Here is an 18,904-nt window from a genome sequence, read left to right on the forward strand (position 1 = left end):
TAAGGAGAGTAACAAATGTACGTTTTTGATACTGGATAATGAAATCTGTCAACAGCTGGAAGGTCTGTGTAACTCAGCTGGCATAATACTACCAAAGCCATCAAGTGCAAGGGAAAGTGCAATGCATCTTGGTGAAACAAAGTTCAAATGGTTTACTAATATGGTCTCAAAGTCTACACTGTACTGACGAACTTGAAGAAAAGTGTTGCTCGGCAAGTTCTGGCATAGTATCAAAGAAGAATACCTACAATTACAATACATATCAGTGGTAAAGGTGGTTTTACTTCATATACATTCACCGAAACAACACACTGTAACAGAGAGAAATGCAAAAGCAACAAAGAATCCAGCCTGTCTTCTATCAAGCCATAAATTAAGGAAACTTGCAAAACGTATCAAATAATGCCATTTTTTGAAAAGTCATCTTTCACTAAAAATGTGTGAATTGTATTTATTAAAGTTATGAAAGAATTAATACTTTAAAAATTTCTCAGTTTAATTTGCAATACGACAAATATTGATACAACCCACACACCAAAAAAAAAAAAAAAAAGCTTTTTTGGTCTTTAATTTCTAAGCATATACAAAAGAGGCCCTGAGACCAAAAGGTCTGAGTACCATTATTCTACATCAGGGTGCCTCTCAGGCCCCTCTAGGAGGAAAATTATCTGCTTGCTAATTCAAGTGAAGGCATTGGTGGCTTCCTACAGTCCCCTCTTGGGAGAATGTGCCATTTAAAAGAAAAAGCAGTTCACACAAACCAAGTTTCAAGCCCCATGTGCACACACCTGTCCCTGAGAGGAGGAGACTGGGGCACCCCGTGCTCGGCTAACCAAACCACCTTGCTACAGCCTGCTCCCCTCTGCAGGTGCTGCCATCTTGATACCCCTGCCACCCTCAGAACTCACAGATGTCATCAGCCCAACTCCAGGCCTAGACTGCACTGCCTGCCAAGTCGCCATGTGCAGAGTTAGAAGGACCTCAAGAAGACAAGAACTTACACGGAGACCTCCAAGCTCACGAGAACGCAAGCACACAAAGAAGTGGGTACTGGTGGCAACTAATCCACCTCACAGGAGCACTGGAGACAGCGGGGGGTTGGGGGGGTGGGGGGTGGTCAAATACCCTCTGTAAAAGGCAGGGACTCAAAACATAGAAGCACAGATGCCCAGTGCACCCTTAAGGCTGGGGAGGAGAGAGCTTCCAACTGAGTGAAAACGGTGACCACTGGTGACCTTCAGGAAGCACAGGGTGTGAGACGGGTGCTTGGCCCCTCCCTCTCTGCAGCGACGCTCCCTCCGCCTAGACCAGCAGGTGGAAAACAAGGCATTTGCCACCTACCAGCCCTCCTTTTCTGTGGGCTCCCCGATCAGTGAGCAAGAGTGAGGAGGGCAGGTGGCACCCAGACTTCCTGAAACTTCATGAAGGCTCCTGGGCTTCAGCATCTGCATCGTATTGCCCCTAACTCATGCCCAAAAGGCTGTATTTCTCAGCCGCTATCATCTCATGTCAAGTTCAATTTGCTATACCCTATTAGCTGGAACTTTACGAGAACATGACAGAATAAATGTTATTAATCGTTTGTTCTCTCAGCTCCATACATGCAAATTGTGACAGAAATTATGTACTTTTTTCCATGACAGGCTATAAAAGAGCTTCCCATTAACTTATTTCACTTGAATTCCAGAGACACTGATGATAAAACCCTCTTAAATGAACCATCTATCCTACTCTTTAAAATGTATCGCTGATACTACATTAAAAAGAAGCCCGTTACCAGGAGACGGCCTGGAGACCAGGTCACCACTCACCAGCATTAATGCTTTGTGACACATTGTCAGCTGAATGCAGTTGTAAAAGTGGGATCCTGATAGAAAAGGGCCTTTCATAAAACACTGGATCAATAAGATCAGACTTTCTTCAGAAGATATGCAGAATACACACTACTTAACACACACAAGCGCACACACCTCGGAGAAGTGACTTGATTAAATGCTGCATAAAAGCTTTTGAGAACCCGGGCAAGTCACAGATCACTTTCATCTCCATTATAATGGCAACGGAGCAAATGAACAAAAGCTTAACAGGCACCTTGGCAACTGCTTTATTATTATTTTTTCATCTCAGAATTTTATCTTTGACGTGCCTCTCTCCTGTTCACAGGACCATCTCAGTGCAGGCCTCCTCCAACATCCAAGTTTCTCCTCCCAGACCTCCTACCTCCTCCCAGTTTCTCTCAGACAAGTTCTCTGCAGAGCCCCCATAACCCACGTATTCCATCTCCCCCAAGCACCCGGCTCTCCAGCTCGATAGTCCTCAAACGAAAAAACCCCCTTCCCAAGTAAGAGGTCATCAGTCCACGCCCATAGTCTCGCTTTCAGAGTGTCCTGATGTGATCCAACAACTGGTCGCGCTGCTGGCCCAACAGGCGTGCACAGGGCACCGGCCACGCCCACACCCCCGGTGCTCTCCACGGCTCCTCCCACCACGTTGGCCTTGGGTGGCTGGCTCCCCCCACAGTCCACGGGCCCTACTCCCATCCCAGTACGCCACACTTCTCAGGCTTTCTCTGACTCTGAACCTTCTACTGGTCTGACTCTGTCACTAGGGGGTCTCCAACTTCAGCTTGCAGCAGACGTACCTGGAATGTGCGTTAAAACACAGCTGGCAGGGTCCCACCTCCAGTTTCTGATTGCACAGGTCTGGGGTGGGGTGACCTGTTCCCAGCTGTTGCTGGTCCAGGAACCACGCCTGGAGAAGGTGGGCTGAAAGCACCCCCTGAAGGCCGTCTCACCCTCTCGTCCTTCCTGGGGATTTACTCTGTCAGCGGACACCACCCACACAGAGCTCTCCCACAGGCTCACCTTTCCCACACTCCACTCTTCATCTCGTGGTTTAAGACAGTGGTTTCTAAACTTCTTATCACCACTGTCCTCTCACATCTCTTCACTTTATGCCTCTGTCAAACTGTCCTCTACCAAACTGCATTTACAACATCATAATGAAGTCACTGTTCCACTTCTTGGGAAACTGATCAGAGACAAACCAGAACTCTGCCAACAGCTTAGAATAACCAGTGCTACCACAATGAAGTGACAGAATTCTAGCCTAAAGCAAAGGACTCAGACATTTTAGTTAGACTAGGTGCCCTCATCAGGAATAAATTTACTGTTTCCTTCAGGATACTCAAAATGTTGAAAACAAGACTAATTTCCTGGACTTCTGCCTATTCAGGGACCCATGGATGGAACTATGAGTCTAGTGGGTAATTAATCTTATCTACTTATAAATTAGTTGACGTGGAATTGTCCTTGCATTCTCTAAAGGATCTTCCAGTTCAGCATAGATCATCTTGGATAACAAACTCCTCAGAGTCTGATTATTTGTGCAGTGTTCACAGCACAAATGTACCCCAATACTGCTAGAAATGAGGTACATCATATACACGCCTAAGAACATGGCTCACTCACTCTCCTTCATAAATATCTTTTAAAATGCACATCTATTTTCAAAATTCCAACACACTTTCCTATCTCCATTAATGCTTTGTTGTAGAATCCCACATAGCCTTTCCTGAGTCCTCTCATGTTCTGATTATCAACTCACATTACATCTGTCTTAATATGAACCACACACCAGGGCCACTGTGCAGGGAGAAAGGTTTGTCCTGAGGCTGGGGTTAATTTCAGACCCCTGTTATCTCTCCCATACTTGTCCTCTGGAGTGTTCCTGTCCAGGCCTTCACTGTGGCCACCTCTCACAGCTCTTCCCTTTCATTCTGGCTTGTGATGGGCTGGACATCGCAACAGGTTAATAGAGAGTCTAAAGTAAGAGTATAAACAGGAGAGTTAAGGTTAGAAGCCCAGGTGTATCAGTGTGCAGGGAGCTGCCATCAATGAAGGAACATGACTTTTGGCTGCTCCCAAGTTGTGCTTGGTTTCTGCTCCTTGGCCACACTGTAACAGCTGACATTACTTTCGTCTAAGTGAGGTGGACTGAATGTACTTGGATAAACCCTCTTGACCATGATCTTTTAAAATGGAAAGACTAAGTAAACTGTGTTAAACTCATAAAAAGTGAAACATGGGATTCTTCTTAAGAAACTTAAAAATTATAGTAATCTTTTAAAGAAACCATTAAAAGCACGATTAAGCTAAATTTTTATTGGTAATCTACCCCCCTCTTTTTAAAAAAACCAGAATCTCAACTGGGGAAAAAGATTAAAGACATCTTGTAAGTATGACTCTGAGTTGTTCTTATCTGAGAGTAGTAAGCCTGATTCATGAAAACCATCTATAACAAGGTTTCGCTTATCAGAGACTTCCAAAACAGACGATCACACGAAGAATGATGCTGTTAAGATGCCCGAAGCCCCCAAATACAGCTCCCGCTATCAGCACTTAACAGACGGATGCCTGACTTCCTTCTCTAAGGGCAGTGGGCTTAGACTCTGGTGCTAATCACATAAAAGCTGCTGCCCAAGGTTGGCTGGTCCAGGGCAAGCGGGCTGCTCCACTAAACTGAGTCAGCAAAATCTTAGGAGGATTAATTATCAATTGCGATCCTACCCAATTACATTAATTGACCAGTGATTCCATCCAAGAAGAGCTGCTAATATTCATTCTCTGTCCTCAGGATTTTACTGGAAGAACTCTGTGCTTTAAATGTGATTGAAGTGAGTGCTGAAAGGGGCTATATGTCAGGAATGAACATTGTTCCTGAATTCTTTGAATTTAAAATACAGATTCAGACACCAGAAGATTTGTGTCTGTTTGTCTTTAATCCACTTTTGATTCCCAGGGTACACTTAGTAAAGTGTATCTGTACCTACATACTGGTATCTTTAACAACTCTTTCCAAGGCCCAACCCGCCAAACAGATATTTTGCATTTCTAATTTGCTTGGTACATAGGCAACCAATGTGCATAATTGAACTGCAAATGGAAGCGCGCTTGCTACCTTAGTGAAATTAGAATTCAGTGAAGGTTATAAAAATATTAAACTTAATATCATATTACAGGAAGCGTAAGTATTTTTGATGGGCCCATAATTTTACCACTTCACCTGCTGTATCTGCTGGCAAACATGGTTTGGAATATTAATGGAAAACTCCCTCGTTATTAAACAGCAGTATTAAAAAAAAAAACCTACAACCACTAACAGCTTACCACAAAGACATTTTCAGAAATTATCTACCTTAAAAATATTTCCCCACCAGACAGTTCAGAAAACAGATTTAATTTTGTAAAGCTAGAACAAATGGAGAGACCCCCCACCGCTTCAAACAATTCATTAATTCAAAAAGTTCTATTTTCCTTGCATTTAAAATCTCTGGGGGAAAAAATCCAATCTCCTCTTCTCCAATCTCCATTTAAGTGTGCCTATTTTGCTGAGGTTCAGATTTGAATAATTCAAAACCATCTCTAGTAGATGGTGTGTATCAAAGAGCAAGGGGCCAAAACCATGGCATTGTGGGCCAATTAATGCAAACACAAAGCACCCAGCACCCTCCCACCCACTGCAATGCCTCATCCAGCAGACAAGACCCTGACGGGGCAATCAGAAAGAGATGAAAGGAGGACCTATCCTTATCTAAAGGGCAAAGAGAAGGACTCACTCAAAGACTTGGGTGACTAGACCCCACCCACAACAGCCCGCTGGGAAGTCCATAAGTTTCCAGCTATGGCACTTAAAGCTCAGTTCATACCGGTTTCCAATTGTAACTTCACCATCTGAGTTTATAACACGGGGATTTGTTCCATTTAAGGACCCCAGTACGAGACAGAAAGTGCCACTTTCTGAAGAAAATAAAACAGGTCAGAGCCGAGATTTTTGACGCAGAATGCGAGGTCCCGAGTATCAAACTAAGCTGACAGTGGAGAAAAGGTTCACAGGGTACATCTTGGAAGACATCAGACAGCTAGAACGTCTCAGTCCCCCATAAAAACCCAACCTGCAAGCCTTCAAAACTGCAGTCTCTCTGGCCAGCTCCAGATACCATCCTCCTCCTCCTCTTTCTCTCCCTGCTTGCTCCCCTTCTCTAAGAATGATTTATAACCTTTCCTAATAGCTATTAGGGTTTTCAGAAATGGGGAAAGAACAACTTCCCTGTACAGTATGTTGCGACAGTCTGTGTAGACAGGGCAACACTGCTAGTTATTTTTGGTTGACCTGATGACCTCCTTTTCATATTTGAAAATCTACTAGTGACTTATCGCATAAAGAAGAAAAAGAAAAAATTTTTGAATTAGAATTAGAAAAATTCCATAAATTAGTTAAATACATCAAACTGATGTTATTTCTAAAAATGCAATTCAGATATATGTACAACCCACCTTCAACAGAAACCAGCCAGTCTTTGTCGAAGTTAGTCAAAGAAAATGCAACCCCACTCTTGTACCACACTTCCAGTTAAAATTCTGCAGCACTAGTAAAACACTTTGTGACATGAATACTATTCCCTCCATCTTGCAAATGAGAAAACTAGAATCTTCAGAGGTTAGTTTTGGCCAAAGACCGGCCAGCAGGCTCAACAGCAGAGCTTGGGTTTCCTCCCAGGTTTCTGCACCCAGGTCTACTCATCTCTGAGTAGAGTGGGTGCAATCCAGCTCAGCCATGCGTGCCCACAGAAGGGAAGCTGGCCTGAACCCTCTGCACTGCCCCCCGCTGGCATCCTCCTCCTCTTCCTGAGGAGAGGCTCTCAGCTGAAGGAACCCCGAACTCCACGTTTTCACCTAGATGGCATCACCTGGCTGTATTGTAAGAGAACCCTTGAAAAAGTACAATGCTTTCTGCCCCAATACAAAGCTGTCTAATAAACAATACAGTGGCACCTCAGCACAGAAAACCCCAGCAAGCAGAGGCTGGCCTCCTTTGCTGACAGGTGAAGCTGTCCCGGAAAGGCAACGAAATCAGGCTTCACCCAGGTGCACCTCAAGCACTGAGGCCAATGCACACCAAATAAAAACAAAGGAGCCCTTTCTCACGTGTAAGCATCATCTTGTCTCATTAGAAGGAAGGCCTGCAAACACAGGACATTTTGTTATTCAACTGCTTTTCCCCCCAAGTACATGATACTCTGAGAGCCAAGGTATTTTGTTCTATATTTATTTGTAAGCGGGGCCATCCCCTGACACTGCTGAGGCAGTTGTTGTTGTTCAGTCACTAAGTCATACCTGACTCTGCAACCCCATGAACTGCAGCACGCCAGGCTTCCCTGTCCTTCACCATCTCCTGGAATTTGCTCAAATTCATGTCCACTGATGCCATCCGACCATCTCGTCCTCTGTCGTCCCCTTCTCCTCCTGCCCTCAATCTTTCCCAGCATCAGGGTCTTTTCCAATGAGTCAGCTCTTCACATCAGGTGGCCAAAGTATTGGAGTTGCAGCATCAGTCCTTCTAGCGAATATTCAGGGTCAATTTCCTTTAAGATTGACTGGTGTGACCTCCTTGCTGAGGCAGTTGGTGTCACCAAAGAGCCACTGGATCAGGACAGACACCTGGCTTCCACTACCAGCTCTGCCATCATCATCACGTGCCTCTGATTACCCAACCCCCCCCACCCCCTGAACCTTTCCTTCTTATCTGCAAAAGGAAGGCCACAACCACAAAATCTTGGTCTTCCTTAGCAGACAATCATAAATCAAAACAAATGCCCAGGGTTAGTTATTACTTTAAAAACCACTCCTCTGATGGGGGAGGAGTGAGTCTTTCTGAAAGACATACACTTCTGCTCATCCATTCATATTTAATATCAGAAGGCACACCTACACTGTACATCTGCCTGTTGAGACTATTTTATATTCAGAAAACGATGCTGCTGCCCCAAATTTACTGTGAAAAGTGGGTAAGTCTCATCTACTGACAACCGTGCTTAAATATGTCATGGGCAACGAAATCAAGAGGTAAAAAAGAAGTCAACTTTAAAAAGGGAATAAAAAACATCAACTGCCCTTGATTTCAACAGAAAAACGCAAACCACATGAATCCAAGGAATGCTGAAATGCCAATATCCTGGGTCCCCCTCCCTGACCAGTGAGCTACAGTGCAGAAGGTTTGGGGACCAGAGCCAGACAAGCAGGATCTACATCTTGGTTTTGTCACCGGCCAGCTTCGTGAGCCTATGGCCACCGGAGTCATTCTGGTACAACAGGGTAACAACAATACATTCCACGCTGGGCAGATAACAGAAATTACATGAGATAATATGGGTGCAGACCCAGCACAGAGATCCTCAACAAATGTTGGCTCCCACCCTCCTGATTCCTCCTGGATAATAACCTGATTCGAGAGTCCGAATCAGGTCTTGCAGCCTCAGAGAGAAATACACAGGGGGACAGCCAGTGTGGGTGCACCCTAATGAGAGAACCCAGAGGATGCAGGGAACAAGAGTCTGCAGAAATCATGAGATAATGAAACACCTTGTATCTTTCCAAAGAGGTGAGTCATTTTCTTTCAGGTGTCAAATGAATAGCCAAATGTATCACAATCAAAATTCGTCAGGAAAAAAGTCAGCCAGATACCCATTTCAAATGAGGAGTAGCTTCTAATGATGCCTCAGAGGCCCTGGTGACAGTCTCCTGATACTTGAAGGATTAACACACACTCCCCCACACCTCCTCCACAAATACAAAAGGCACTGCTGAATCCAGAAGTCCTAATGAGCTCAAAGTTTATTTCATTTCTAAAATACATTTAAACTCAAACCCATCGCTTACATCTCCTTAATTCTGAAATCCAATTCTCAGTTTGGGCACTCTACCAGCATCTTTTCAAAAGTTGGACTCTGGAAAATAAATGCACTCTCAGACAGAAGGGGGGAAAAACCCATCAGACATGCACAAAACTTGCACCCTTGAATACATTCCAATTTCCTCAGCCTTCATCTCCCTTAGCTTTTCACAATCAGTAAAGTGCAGTTACCAATCATTGGAAATGACATGAGCTTAATGTCAGAAATCATTTAGCTTAAATAAGAAAATAACTCCATTTAGCTTTCTCCCACAAAGTAAAATTAAGTTTGTTTAGCCTTTTTTTAATTTATTGCCAAAGGGCAGATTTAATTTCAAGGGAGTGAAAACCCAACTCATTCTCAAGTAAAGTCTGATGTTACCACTTTAATTTTGCTCTAACTATTGAGGCACAAAGGCTGTAAGCATTAAACTAAAGAGGCATTAATTATGGAAAAACAATAGGTGAGTGGGACCCACCGAGCTTTTTAATCAGAGGGTAGGGAGCTGGGGGGAGATGCCTACCATCTTCCTTTGCTATACTGTAAACACAAGCTTGAAGAGATCCCACTGAGTCTAGGGAGCCTTTTCAGCCCACCCTTTAGGCCTTCATTCTCAAGAACTTACCAGATACGTTAATCGAGGCCCCTGCATCAATGATCCCACTGTTGGGCCTCACGCAGTACCTACGTGGTGCTGTGGTCTTCACTTTAAAACACACATTTCGATCTGTCGGGTTGCCAAGCTTCAGGTTGGTGGTGACAACATCGGTGAAAGGACCTGCAGAATGAGACAGGGACTGGTTGGGGATCCCATGAGGACCATGCGGAGGAAAGACTGATTTATGGTATGGGGTCAGGACGGATGTGGAACGTGGTTGACTCATGATCATTTCATCATGACACACAGGAGAGATGGGCTGAGGCCAACACACTAACAGTGACAGCTAAAATCCACCACGGTCTCGTCATACCACCAGGCACCTGGGCTAGTGAGCATTCCAGCAGACAGGGTCTCCCTGATACCTCACAACTTTACTGCCAGACAAGAACACTGAGGCTTGGGAGAACATACCACTTGCCTAAAATTTTCATGGTAGTTAGTGGTAGCGAGGGTCTGCAACCAAGCAGCCTGAGTCCAAGGCCAGCTCTTAACCTATGCTGAACACTGATTCCCACAGTAACCAAATGAAATCTAACACAGAGAAGGTAAAGGACTAGACTTGGGTCCAAAATGATGATCAAAGGCAGCAGATTCAAGAAAGACTTCGAGGTGTTAGTGGTCTGTAAACATAACCCCCCAACAAACAATACAGTGATGCTACAGCAAGGTCAGAGTCCTGCAGGGCAGCCCACACCTAAAATAGCGCGTTCACTTTTAACTACCCAGGGTATTGGAAGATTGAAACAAAGCTCAGTGCCCTAAGGGTATTTTTTATTATTATTTATTCATTTTCTACTTTATTAGATTTTTTTAATTAAAAAAGTAAAACATGCTTCTTAAAACAAGCCAAACAATAAAAGATGTATAAAGAGGAAGTTAATAAGCTTTCCCCTGTCCCTTGAGGTAACTAATATTAACACTGTGGGAGATCCATCCGCATCATCTATGCTTACACAAACTGTACATACATACAGGAGTGTGTGAGTGTGTGTGTGTGTGTGTCAGGGGGAGGGGGGGTAACAAAAATGAAATCATACTACTCACAGTACTCTGAAACTTCCCTGAAACCTGACCCGTAAGGTTTACAAAGGAGTCAGGTGGGAGGGTTGAACTATAATGTCTCTTAGGTCCTTTTCAACCCCTTTTCAAATTTACATTTTTTCATTGTGTACAGCAACGGTGTCTTTGTGCATCTTCCAGGCAAGCTCTTTACTCCTATCTTTATGTTCACAGGGAATTCAGAGATAGGGTGGGGAGGTATATGTGGCCCTGTGCTCACAAACTAGGAAATACATACATTTGGTTCATCTGCTCCATAAGAAGATCCTCAACAAAGATATTTACATCTGTGCCTCGAACATTTTTCAATGAGACTCTGAGCTTCTGAGGACAAGAATGATACCGTACCAGTTTTCACATCTCCGACACAGTGCCTGGGATCTAGTAAAGGGATGGGGGCAGGGGGTGAGAGATGGAGATTGACTGACTGAGAGTCCTTCACCAAGGAGGAAACCGCCTCATGGATTACCACCAGCAAAATTAAAATCTCAGGCTGCTTTCTCGCCTCTGGAGGTACTCTGGGTATGAAAAATCAATCTGATATGGGCTTAACAAATATAAATTAAGAAATCAATAACGGTGAAAAGAAAGAAAGGAAAAGAGACTCAATTCCAAAATAAAATAAACTACAGCCAGTTCTGCTAGAAAGCTTATTTTGAAAATGTGAATCTGTTTCAATGTGATTGATGTGCATATTAGAGGGACAATCTGAGCATAAAATGAATTTCACATTTGCTTATGTGTGATTTTGTCTGCAAGTAACGCTAAGTGATCACAGAAAACAACATCCAGCTGAACTGAATGGCACACAGATACAGAAAACACAGCTTCACACATCTCCATCACCACCAGCTAAGCGGGCTCACCCTGTGGCCCTCGCAAACTGTACCTCTTCCAACGACCACTTCCACAGGCAAATGTCAGTTTTTCATGGTAAAGTATCATATTTATTGCAGTATTTATCTATTTCTGAGCCATTTAATGTGTGCTAAACTGCGCTTCTGCTTATATTAGGTTCCCATTTTTATGTCTCTGACCAACAAAGCTTTTGAGTGTTACGCACCTAACCTTGTTCCTTCCTCTTAAGTCTCAGTCTTTTGTGCTATTTTGTATAGGATGGCGATTTTTAGGACTGCATATATCATATTGTAGCAGGAACTACCATACTACTGGATTATCTATAGTTTTGTAGTTATTTATACCAAAAGCTACTTTCATTCTTTGAGCAATGACACCTTCAAGAATGAAATGGCTAGGGAATTTCCCAGTGGTTCAGTGGTTAAGACTCCAGACTTTCACTGCCGAGGGTGATAGTTCAATCCCTGGTTGGGGAACTAAGACCCTACAAGCCATGTGGCAAGTTAAAAAAAAAAAGTGAAATGCCTAATAACAATTTCTCCATTTGCTTACCTTTCCCATAAGCCCTGCCTTTGACCCTCTGGCAGCCAAACTGGAAGCCACAAGAGCAGGGCATTCTCCAGGTCCAATTGTGGCTAGACATGGGGTGTTCTGTCTCACCTACTGACTCCACCACACAAAGCCTCTCCCTACAAGCTACGTCACCCCCTTACTGAGGGTGGGCACCCTGTGGCTCCAGGGGATTTGCAGCTACAGTGAGGGAAAGCCAGATGCTGACCACGCTTCATCCTTGTATCAAGTTGTTGGGAGGGAGAAACAGGACACTTGGTGCTGAAGGCAGCACCTTTATGCCCGACTATTCAGGGCCCCACCCCTTTCTAATCCCCAACACACGCAGCCTGGCTCAGAACGAAGATGGAGGAAGTTTTCTCCCAGTAAGTCTCTTTGCTTGAAATGGTGTCACTTCAGCAATGGTTAAAAAACAAACAAACACAACTCTGGTTTCCTGGAGTCAAAGAAAGCGATTAAACAAGCACACAAACATAGCTCAGACCTACACGGGCATGATCACCATGTACATGCATTCTCTGTCCCTCACATAAAAAGGGCCCACTACAAGAACTCCACATAACCATAGCTCCAGCTCTACAGGCGCCACATTACTTGGGGGGAAAGGAGAAGAAAACAGATTTTAAAAATGTAGACATCTGAAAAAAGGTGAGCTTTCAAATACAAAGCCTATGGGGGAACAGTACTCTCACTGATGATCTGAATCTGATTCATAATCCACCAGGCCTTAAAGCTTTCTAGATACAAGGTGAAATCTGTTCAACAAAATTCTGCTTCAAGAACATGGAAGCATCTTCAGGTAAGAATGCCAAGAATTCATAAGCGCCCACAAATCCACATCCACTACCCCACCCCGGCAAAAAACAGCATTTTCTAAGGTGGTTTGAAGCGTACTAAGCAGAAAACAGGGATTTGGCGAGATTTCACTGTGATGAAATTAAGAATACTCATTTCCAACTCAGTTTCTCCTGTCCCTTCCTCCTCCTGCTGCCTCATTAATCGGAGTCACGGATAAGTTTAAGTGCATTTACCCTTTGCAATGACCTTTTCTTCTAGGTAGTCCACAAAAATAAAGCAAATTTAACTGCGGACACTAATCTGCTTCTGGAAACTCCATTGGTTAACCTATTACACAGCAATTTAAATAATATTTTAACCTATATGATTCACTTACAAGGTAGTTTAAACTATTAAAAAACAAACATTATTTGTAATAAATAAGCAGAATAAATATTCCAGATTTCTCCCTCAACACTCAGTCCTAAACCTTTAAGTATTAGAGACTTATTGGGCTTACGTAGAGCTTTTATTTTTAATCTAGAGGAAACAATACTAAAAATATATGCAAGTGAACAACATCACTGATAAAACAGCAAAGTCTAATGTGAAAAAATCAAGACATTCTGTAAAAACAGGCCAACCCTTCAATCCACACTCCGGACAATTCAACAATTTTATTGAAAACAAATTCTATTTGATTTCAGTAATTACAAGAAATAAACTATGTTAGTGTTCTCCTTTTCTCCTGTATTAATGAATTAGAATACACAAAAATCCCAATAAAAATGATGTAAGAGCTTGTGAGCATCATTCAGATTTTTACTAGTTACTTTCCTTTCATAAAACTGCCATTTCCATTAAAGCATTATGTAAAAATGGGATTTTACTATACCAACATGGGTGTTTATCTCCAATGAACGTAAACACTGCTTACATAGTAGAGTCAATTTTATAAATGAAATATTCAAAAACTAGCCTTTCTTCTTTGAAGAGATGAAAAAACGATTGTTATCTCTAGAACTGCAGCACATTCATTTAATCAGTTTTCTTTCTAATCTTCTAGTCTTTCGACAGTTATGCAGATATTTTAAGAACATCTAAAATGTGAAATAGGAGGTCCCCCAAAATGAAACAACATGAGTTTGAGAGAAATTAGGAATATTCCTTAAAGTTCTAATTTTTTTTCTTTTCAGCCATTTGAATAATGTTCTTTATGCCCTACATTATGCATATTCATCTGTGAAAATGCTTGTGAGTTTGATAGATGCTCATGAATAGCATTAACTAACTTGAATTCAAATTCCGTAACATGCTTTAGAATGTATTAAGATAAAACTAAGCACAGTATAAACCATTTCCTCACTCAGGTTCAGCTTATTGTCATTTGAAAGTGTATATTTTAAGATACGAAGAAGATCTAGAATTGTCCTGTCTTAGAAAGTAAATAATAGAATGTCAGCAGAAATATGCATAGCATTAAAAGTAAAAGCAGATGACGCAGCATACAGCATGCTTGGGACTGGTGCATGGGGATGACCCAGAGAGATGTTATGGGGAGGGGAGGTGGGAGGGGGGTTCATGTTTGGGAACGCATGTAAGAATTAAAGATTTAAAAATAAAATAAAATAAAATAAAAAGTAAAAGCAGAAACAGTGAATCTTTCAGTCTTACTTACAGAAATGGAGTCTCATAATTATAAAGCTCTGGTTTTAAAGGTCAAGGAAACAAAGTCACAAGCCAGCAAACTTCTCAACAACATGACATCAGATTTCAGGTAGTGGCAATTTCATAAAAAAATGGCAGGATAAACTTATCAATCAAGAAACACAAGAGCATTTTGTGGAAAAAGTATTCCATTAAATCTTGAAAGATTTTACCAATATATGCATGGTTTAAAGCATGGTTTAAGTACTTCCTTTCTGTGACCATTCACTCCAAGATCCATGAGAGAAAAGACTATAACAAAACTCTTCCTTTCAGAAAGAGGAAACAACCATTTTCATGAAAGAATGACCTAAGTATTCAGGTCCCAATGACTTTTTAAAAGGTAACAGTGGAAACGCCAAGTGAACTCAAAACTCAATCTTGACCTTACTTATCTTTGTAACTCTAGCAGATCATATCACCCTGCATGTAAAGCGCAGGACATAATTTAAGCGGTATTACTTTTACTTCGCAACTCAACTAGAAAATAAAGATACACACACACACACACACACACACACACAACTATAAACCCCCCAGAAGATAACATAAGAAAATCTAGATACCTTGGGTTTGACATGACTTTCCAAAAGATACAACATGGAAGGCACAATCCATGAAAGAAATAGTTAATAAGCTGGACCTCATTAAAATTAAAAAGATTTGTTCTGCAATGGATACTGTTAAGGAGAATGAGAAGACAAACAAGCCAAATACTAGGAGAAAATATCTGCAAAAGACATATTTAATGAAGAATTGTCACCCAAAATATATAAAGAACTCTTAAAATTCAACAATAAGAAAATGAGCCACCGAACTTTTAAAAAAATGGGCAAAAGATCTGGACACCTCAGGAAAGATATACAGAAGGAAAATAAGATCTACAGATAGCAAAAAATATACAAATGAAAAGATGCTCAACATATGTCATTAGGAAATTGCCAATTAAGACAACACATGAGATACCAATACACACTTATCAGTGGCCAAAATTTAAAACCCTTACAGCATCAAAGGCTGGCAAGGATGTAGAGCAACAGTTCTCATTCCTCACTGCTGCAAATTCAAACCTCTGGAAGACAGTCTATTTCACACACACATACACACACACACACACACACACACTCAATATACTCTCTTACTACACAATCCAGCAATCACACTCCTTGGTATTCACCCATGGGAGCAGAAAACCCACATGCACACAAAAACATGTACACAGTGTTGACAGCAACTTTATTTATACTGCCCAAACCTGAGAGCACCAAGATGTCCTTCAGTAGGTGAATAAGCTGTGGGACATACAGACCATGGAGTATCATTTCACACTAAGATGAGCTATCAGACCACAAAAATTCAGACGCAGGTGAGTCTTAAATGCACATTACTCAGTTAAAGAAGCCAATCTGAAAAGACTATACCCTACATAACTTCAATTACATAACATTCTGGAAAAGGCAAAACTATGGAGAGAGCAGTTTCCAGGGTTTATGAAGGAATGGAGGGGTAAACAGACTGAGTGCAGAGGGTTGTCAGGGCAGTGAAACTCTTCTGTATGATACCACAATGGTGGATAAGTGTTATCACACACCTGTCAGAGCCCACAGGATGTACAGCAGCAAGGCTGAACCCGGACTTAGACCGTGGACTTTGGGTGACAAGGACATGTCAGTGCAGGTGTATCAGCTGTAACAAATGCACCACTCTGGTGCTGGATGCTGACAGCAGAGAAGGCTGTGCATGCAGGGGCCAGGCACAACTCTGCTCAAGTTTGCTGTGAACCTAAAACTGATCTTAAAAAATAAAGCTTTCCACCCTGCCAAACAAAAAGAAGCACCCTCAACATCTCAGATATTAAGTACCACTGATTTTTAACAGACATTATGTAGATATAACTGGATAAAGATAAATGAACAAAGATGCTGTATTTTGCTTTTCCTTTTCTGGAGTTCATGAAAAATTCTGGTGTTGCAAATAAATATTCTTCCTATGTAATATGTCTCCTGATGTAGCTACAATACTTTGAAACTCAAACTGTGTGTTACCAAGAAGTTATATACCAATCTGATATATTATCTATCAGGTCTCAGCTTTCCAGATATAAACTTAGAGTTATTAGTTCCACACCAGTTTTTTTCACACTGCATAAAAAGAGCTATATTATTTTATACTCTTGCAAACACAATTGAGGTACATCATCTCTCTTTTCTTCAACCCTTCCAAAAAACATGTTACCATATTTCACTTCAACTCTGAAAAGATTACCTTCTGGGAAGGTAATAATCTGTCTCCAGAAGCCTAGGACTCATGATGGATTTTGTTAAGACAATGCAATTATGCTTGAGGTTTCAATACAAGAGACTCTGTGTATGGGAAAATATATTAATATGGGGGAAATGGCCACTCTAAAGTAAAAACTGGCTGGATATCTTACAGATGTCTTCAAAACTGATCCTTTGACAGTCTGTTTTCATTAAAGGTGTCCTAATGCTTCCTGCCTTCCCAACCTACCTGCAGTAAAACAGCCTTCTCTTTATTCTTGTTTATGTTAGCTTCCGCTTTCAGAATGTAAACTGCCTGAACAGAAAGACTTTTCTTGTTCACTCCTGATCACAGGTTTCCAGACGTAGCATGGATGCTCAATAAATGTCCTGGAAAATGAGTGAATGGCCATGCCACCCTTCCATCTATTTTATTTTATTATTCTATTTATTTATTTTTACTTTACAATAGTGTGTTGGTTTTGCCATACAAGGTTTTCACTCTTCCTGCACCCTCCCTCCTGGAGGCACCACTAGGCTCCGGGTGAATCAACACTGAGCTAGCTACTGCTCCCTCTGCATGATGAGTCCCCTTTTCATCTTCTGCACAGAATCAACGGACAGCTCACGTGTTCCTTTCCTGATCGCCTCCCACCTGGAGTGAACCTCCACACAATTCAGCACCGGACGTCCAAAGCCTAGAACTGCGGGTACAACACGCATAGTAAAGGGCTCACTAAGCGTGTGCAGTCTGAATGAATACCAGGCTTCCTCAGAGGCCACCCAACTCTGATTCTGACACGTTTCCTGTAAAAGAATGCCTCATCCATAACTTCGCTCTGAAATCATGATATATTTGCACAGACCATACACAGGTTGAAGGGACTATGAATAAAAATGTTTACTTGTGTCAATAAGGCTTTCGTCACTATTATTCTATGATAATTTTTTTTAAAGTTGTCCCTCTAAAAAATGAAAAACAGATTTCATAGTAACAGATATTCAAAGAGGGTAAACTCTTAAATAACCATGAATTCAAGAATAACAACACTGGGAGATTTTTTTTTTAATCTATTTTCTTGATTTAATTCTTAGCTCACACATTAATTCAATGTTTTACAAACAAAATAAAGCTTTGCAATTAATGTGCCTTTACTGGCAGACACTGGATTCCAACATTTCAGCAGAAAGCCTTATATCTCTGATTCTGAAAATACCACAAATAAAAAGAACCTGACACACACAAAAAACTTTCCTAAAGAAATCTTAGAATGCAAAGTGTTCTAAATTAATAGAGCAACCAACCCACCTAATATTCCTGGGAGACAGCCAGCTATTGAGAAGCATCACACCCATTATTATAGCAAGAGAAATCAAAACCCAAGAATATTCACTAGTGATGCCATCAAAGGCACACTAGACGCTGGCTTGACTGAAAAAGACTATACCGCCTCTAAGGCCGCTTATTCAACTCACTAGTTTCCTAGCTCCTCTGGAGCAAGAGGAAATAAAATTCAGTCTCCCATCAACTCCATGGGTGGGAAACTACACCATAAGGCGCCCTACTGTAGTGGAAGAACTCAGGGGATCAAAGTACTATGGAAGCTCAAGAACAAACTCAGGAAAGCTCCCTGAGAAAAATAAAAAGCTGGACAGCAAGGGACAACCGCCTAACAAGTGGAAGGATATTTGGCGCTTACGTTAACAGACAAGCAATTATTCAGAACATATAAAGAACTCTTATTAAGAACAAATGCGTCAAATTCTTAAGAAGGAACTCTACACAACAACTGAAAAGAATGAAGTAGATCTGTATTTTAACAACAGATGGTCTTAAAAACATGTTAAGTGATACAAACAGCATAATACCACATTAGGTAAAACAAGAAAAAAAAACAACGAAATATTTCACACTAAATTCCTCTGAAAAGTAAAAAAGAGGAGCATGAATGGGCAGAGGCGGAGGGCAGACATGTCTTCAAATTCTTGGTGAAGTTTATTCATTACAGAAAAAGTTCAAAACAAGTCTAAAAATTATTAACATTTAGTTATTTTGTATTTAGATGTTTATTACATGATCTGTATTTTTCTGTAATTGTTTTTCCACATGAAAAGAGCTATAGTTTATGTAAGATTCAGACAATGTTCTGAGAGAATTTTCTTCTTGCCTAGAATACTCTGTATATATAAAAATACTAGAATCCTGAATGGTGGAGTTTCTTGAAAACCTATACACTCACACACACACAGACATACACATCAATAGCCATTCTTATTTTT

General features: G+C 41.4%; 1 protein-coding gene across 1 annotated transcript in view; it reads right to left on the reverse strand.

Moving 5' to 3' along the window:
* Positions 1–18,904, reverse strand: part of VAPB (VAMP associated protein B and C) — a 52,687-nt gene that overhangs the window by 18,179 nt on the left and 15,604 nt on the right. The window contains exon 2 of the mRNA XM_027977012.3: positions 9,357–9,509. Within this exon, the coding sequence (XP_027832813.1) occupies positions 9,357–9,509 (153 nt within the window). The remainder of the gene's footprint in view (positions 1–9,356; positions 9,510–18,904) is intronic.

This window comes from Ovis aries, chromosome 13 (genome assembly GCF_016772045.2).
Source record: "Ovis aries strain OAR_USU_Benz2616 breed Rambouillet chromosome 13, ARS-UI_Ramb_v3.0, whole genome shotgun sequence".
Taxonomy (NCBI): domain Eukaryota; kingdom Metazoa; phylum Chordata; class Mammalia; order Artiodactyla; family Bovidae; genus Ovis; species Ovis aries.